The 5,575-nt window shown below is 43.4% G+C and overlaps 1 protein-coding gene across 1 annotated transcript; it reads right to left on the bottom strand.

The window, feature by feature from the left end:
* Window positions 1–624: 624 nt before the first annotated feature.
* Window positions 625–5,042, bottom strand: LOC123046770 (probable nucleoredoxin 1-2). The gene is made up of 4 exons (XM_044470196.1): window positions 4,816–5,042; window positions 2,985–3,470; window positions 2,407–2,895; window positions 625–1,458 (listed from the first exon to the last, which is right to left on the bottom strand). The coding sequence occupies exons 1-4, from the start codon at window positions 4,906–4,908 to the stop codon at window positions 784–786; spliced, it is 1,743 nt and encodes a 580-aa protein (XP_044326131.1). The 5' UTR covers window positions 4,909–5,042; the 3' UTR covers window positions 625–783.
* Between the last annotated feature and the right edge of the window lie 533 nt (window positions 5,043–5,575).

A 5,575-nucleotide genomic window follows, 5' to 3' on the forward strand; every position in this document is an offset into this window, starting at 1 on the left:
CGATAAAAGAAACAAAGAAAATTGAAGAAAAAATAAAAAATAAAAAAAACCAAGAAAGAAACAAAGAAAACCAAAAAAGGTTTAAAACCGACGCAGACAGTGAAAAAACGAAAGGAATACTACAAAGGAAAAAAAAACTTGCGGCTCAGCAGCGCCGCTCCAGAGGCGAGATGGAACTACCGTCTCACAATGGGCAAGAAATAGCCCTGTCGTAATTTGGTTCGCCTTTTCTTGTTCGCTTGAGGGCTGAGGCTGCAGGGGTTTCAAATGGGCTCAAGATATTCTTTTCCGTTTCCACGCTCTGAAACCGGGTTCTTTCACTTCAATCTCTCTCATAATAAGGCTGAGATATGATGCTGTTTTATGCCTCTCTTCTCTGAAATTTCATGGTGATGAGAATTTGAAAGTTCTAATTTCTAAAATGTTCATCCTCAAATTTTGGAAACCTTCTCTACAATTTTCAAACCGCTTCTGAAATTTCCAGAATATCATCAGAGAACAGTGGACGGGTGAAGGAATAGGAGCAGGGGTAACTGGGACAGTCATCTCTCTACTTGCTGGGTGAACTGACAGAAACAGAACACAAAAGATAAATAAAAAGAGCAAATGCCAAAAACGCAAAGATCTGAAACCATATACTTACGATTTTGCACATAAATGTCACCAGGATATATAAATACCTCCCAAGACCATCGGATGCAAGATTTATTTATCATCACACCACACAGCACATGATTCAGACACGCTTCAGCTGGCAAGGAACACACACAACACAAACGCTACCTAGGCCTTCCTGCAGACGTCTCCCTCGCACACGTACCCCGCTGGGGCAGCAGCCTCAGCAGCAGCATCTTGCCCATTCACCTCATCTCCCTTCTTCTCCTCACCCAGCGCGCACTTGGTGTGCAGATCGAAGTCGCACTCCGCGCAGTTGTAGGACCAGGAGGTGCCCATCTCTTCGCACCCGTCGCAGCCGTACGGCCTGGGGCGGCGGATCAGCACGAGCTCGTGCTCGTGCAGCTCGTGCTTCACCTTCTCAGGCCACCCCTTCGCCATCTCGTCGATCTTCTTCTCCAGCTCCTGGATCCTCTCGCTGGTGAACGGAAACGCGTCGGCGCCATGGACCGCCAGCGAAGTCTTCGCGTCCGTGTTGACCGTCTTCCCATCGGGACCAATGGCGACGAGAGAAGGGATTCCGCGGATCTTGAACTTCTTTTTCAGGTACGCCTTCCTGTCGTCTTCCAAGGGAACGGCGAGCCATGGCATGCCAGAGAAGAAGTCGTCGAATGAGCTCTGGTCCCTGTCGCTAGAGATGAAGACGATCTCGAAATCGCTGTTCTTCTCCTTGACCTTGTTGTAAACATCCACAAGTGTAGGCAGGAAGGCTCTGCATGGCCCACACCATTTAGCTGAAAAGTAGAGGAGGACAGTCTTCCCAACAAGTTCTGCTACAGGAACCTGACACAATACATTACAAAGTATATTTCAGTCTTCTCTTATCACAATCTTAGATAACACATCAGAAGTGTAGAACACCTAAACCATATGCTTTCTGAAATTACTACTATATGCTCATCGTCAATGATTTAAGAATAGCAGTGATATATCAATATATCATACTCCCTCCATACCAAAATACAAGATGTTTTTGTAGTTCAAACTGAACTGCAAAAACGTCTTATATTTAAATACAGAGGTAGTATACATTTAGGCTACCTGATAAATGGCTTTCTATCATTCCCTTTGTTCCTGGACCCTAGCAAAATAATTTGTTCATTCTAATTTCTGCGTTCCTACACAGGTCCTTCAAATCTATCCTTTTTTATGGCTCAGAAATCTGGACACTATATCTATGATTTGTTTCTTTTGATCTAAAGAACATCTATGATTGTTTTTCAACTTTTCTGGACAAATTGAGATGAACAAACTAGAGGTGCAGCAACTAGTTGCACCAAATATGCATTCAATTTTGTAGTGCTAGTTAGAAAATGTAAGATCTTGGTGAGCATGCTATGATATCTCCACCTAATAGAGCTCTTGACATAAATAAGTTGTCCAAGCAAGTAGAGAGATGAGAATGTTTATCACGAATTCAACATGATATGGAGGGTTTAAATTTCTACCTAATACAAACCGCAACATAAATAAGATGGCCAGGCAAGTACAGATGTGAGAACGTTTATCACGAATTCAACTAACACAAAATTGGATATTTCTGCCCTCAAATTTTTTTTTTTTGGATATTTCTACTCTTCAAAATTGTGCATGAAGGTCAACATTCAGATCAACATAGTTAATTTCCTCTGATGCAATATTCTAAGACACTTCAAACAGAAATAAGTTTTATCTATTCTTGCCAACAAATAGTCTCTTTAATCTACAGAATAAAGCATATATAAGACATACCTTTGCTCCATCTTTCCCGATGACAAAGTCTATATCACCAGTAACCAGAAGGGACTCCAATGTCTGTGCCGCTGCTTTAGCCTTTGCCTTCTCCGCTAGAATTTCCAGCTTCTCTGCATTGAAGGGGAACCCCTCCCATGCATCCAAACCGTGCTCATTAATTATGTCCGCAATATTGCTGCTCAGTGTCTTCCCATCAGGACCAATGAGCACCAGTGTAGGAAGATCACTAAGCTCAAAGTAACTGACAAGCTTCTGACACATCTTGTCGCCCTGAGGAATGGCGAGCCAAGGCATGCTTGAAAAACTGTTATTGAATGATTCCTCGTCACTGTCCAAGGATACAGCTACAACTTCAAACTTCTCCCCCACTTCTTTGAGTTTCGCATATATCTTGGCAAGCACTGGGGTAAATTCCACAACTGGAGGATAGCCGTTCACTACAAAGCATATACCAACATACTTCCCCTCAAGATCAACAATGGGTACCTGGGTACAACATTGCAAATTAGACATAAGAATGTCTAGATCTGTAAAAGCGTGAATAGACAATAAAAGAACTGTGGTTGATCAGTTACCTTCTCCCCCGTGTTTGAAATTACGTAGTTACGATTTGGTGTACCAAGCACACTATGAATAGTCTGGTTATCCTTAGCAGCCTTTTCTTGTTCCTTCAATTCATCGATCCTCTCGGCTGTAAAAGGATAAGCTTCTATACCATATTCACTCACAAACTCAACTCCTTCATCAGTAAGAACTTCACCAGTTTTTGCATCAAGGAAAACAAGGTGTGGAATACCGTTGACCTCAAACCGCTCATCAAGGCTTTTACGGCCTTCAGAGTCGGAGAAAGGAACTGCCAACCACGGCATCTTTGCAAAATAGGCATTGAATGCTTCCTCATCTTGGTCGCCTGAAACAAAGATCACCTCAAAGCTCTTGCCATGTGAGGTAAGTTCTTTGTATGCTTCAATAAGCTTTGGCGTAAACCGCTGGCATGGCGGGCACCATGAGGCCGAGAAATAGACAGCTACAGTGTCCCCCTCAATGCTGCTGATCTTCACCTGAAAGATGACAGAAGGAACAGTTGCAGAGCGTCAGGTTCAGCTACTACAGTCTGGTCCATGCGAACAAGTTAGTTACACATGTTTTCATTCATATCATGCAACTGTCTTTCTTTGCTTTTGCTTACACAAATTTAAAGAATCTGATGCACACTGCCTAATAATAACGAAATTGAGGATCCACCATCTTAACTCCTCCCCTACAACCTGACCACTTTGCATCACTTTTGTGATCAATTTAATGTACTTCCTATGAAATGTCATAACCGACCTCCTTTTTCAAATCAGGGTTATGTTAACGAACTTCCCAAATTCACAACACAAGAGAAAATTGAACAAAACTATTCCCAAAAGATATACCATTACATATACACTAAATCTCCATCCATAGAAGAAAAACATGTTACTCCCTCCATCCCAAAATGTAAAGCGTATGCTGATTCGTTGTGGAAAGACTTTGACCAACAATTTGTTTGCTAATATGTGACATAAAACTGATATCACTAAATTGCAATTAAATTTTACTTACCTACGATTTCGACTTTATTTTGCATAAACCACATACTAATCTAGTAGTTGTTGCCTTGTTGGTAAACAATCCTAGTAGTTGTCTTAATAACAGATTAAAATACACCTTACAGTTTCGTGACAGATGGAGTATTACCTTTAGACAAACTGAGTCAACTTTGGAGTCTACATTGAAATAGAAAAATAAGATAGACAGACACGAAGGAACAGAAATTACAACAACCCACCCGTGAAAGTTGACCATAGTGCAGCTATTTCAAGCCAATCAGATACCACTAATATAAGATATTATCTGATAATCAATTGACCTCGATCAAGCCGAATCGTGCACTCTGGTACTATTTATTCAATAGAATATTTCTTTAAAAAAAATATAGCCCATCTCGTCCTATTTGCAGTAGCAGTTGATAAATACAGCCCGAACTCTAAATGGACCAATCAAACGAATTAAACAAGGGAGATGCTATTTCACGTTAGAACAAGCCAATCACATACCACCAATATCATCGCAGATATTATTTAATAATCAATTGACACCTCGATCAGGCCGAATCGTTCACTCTAGTACTGTTTATTCAACAGAATCGTTGTTGAAAAAGAGAACCCATATCATCTTATTTGCACTAGCTAGGTGTTGATAACTGCCGTTGATAACTACAGCCCGAGCTCTAAATCGACCCAATCAAACGAAATAAACAGGAGAAACGCTAAACAAGCGCACACGGCGCGCGATGCGGACAGCATCGGGCCAAGGGGGAGGGACTAATCGCGAGATCGCACAGGCACAGTGCGGGAGGGAAAGGGGGAAGGGCCCGACCTGCTCGCCGGAGTTGCGGACGAGGTAGTCCCTGTCGCCGGCGGCGAGGATGGTCCCGAGGCCGCTGCCGGGGGTGGGGGAGGACGCCGCCATCCGGTGCCTTCGCTTGAGGGGGTGGAGCGGAGGGGGAGTGGACTGGTAGTGGGGGGAGCGGAGACGGAGCGGGTCGAGGCCGTGGTTTATGCCGTTTGTTTTGGGAGAGGGATCTGGGTGGCACGGTTGGGGGGTTAGCGATAGGGTTTATATAGAGGGACGTGACCGCGTGGGCGACGGTGGTGGGTCTCCGTCTACGGCGACTTGGCGTCATGCCTCGGATGCCAAGTGCGGATGCTTCCTTCGCACCGAAGGCTGGAGAACCGCGCAGGGCTCCTCTGTCCAAAATTATTGCGCCGTCCAAGTGTGAAATGGAGCAGGTGTGCACCAGAATTCATTAAGAAAAAGTTGTGCACGAGAAAATAAATAAAATGTTTCTACCAAGAAGAGATCCATAACTTCCCCCGTTGCGCTTAGAGCAACTCGTCTTTCTCTAAAAAGAAAAAATCACTACAAGACCTACAACTTGCGCTGGTGCCCATTTTAGTCTCTGTGGTTACAAATACCCGAAAATACATCACCAAACTTGCATTTGGGGTCACATATGGTCCAAAATATGATTTGCTCTACGTATGTGCTGATTTGGCATTGGTCAAGTCGATCCACGTGGGCTTTAACTGCCACATGTGCTCAACTCGCTCGAATACGCGTGCATGCAGGTTTTTTT

This window comes from Triticum aestivum, chromosome 2B (assembly GCF_018294505.1).
Source record: "Triticum aestivum cultivar Chinese Spring chromosome 2B, IWGSC CS RefSeq v2.1, whole genome shotgun sequence".
NCBI lineage: Eukaryota > Viridiplantae > Streptophyta > Magnoliopsida > Poales > Poaceae > Triticum > Triticum aestivum.

What these genes read in the sequence shown, in the direction of transcription:
- LOC123046770 (XM_044470196.1), bottom strand. Translation starts at nt 4,908, where the DNA reads ATGGCGGCGTCCTCCCCCACCCCCGGCAGCGGCCTCGGGACCATCCTC. An exon ending in TCCGCAACTCCGGCGAGCAG is followed by an intron (nt 3,471 to 4,815) that starts GTCGGGCCCTTC and finishes GTCATCTTTCAG; the next exon opens with GTGAAGATCAGCAGCATTGA. An exon ending in TCGGGAAAGATGGAGCAAAG is followed by an intron (nt 1,459 to 2,406) that starts GTATGTCTTATA and finishes GTATTGTGTCAG; the next exon opens with GTTCCTGTAGCAGAACTTGT.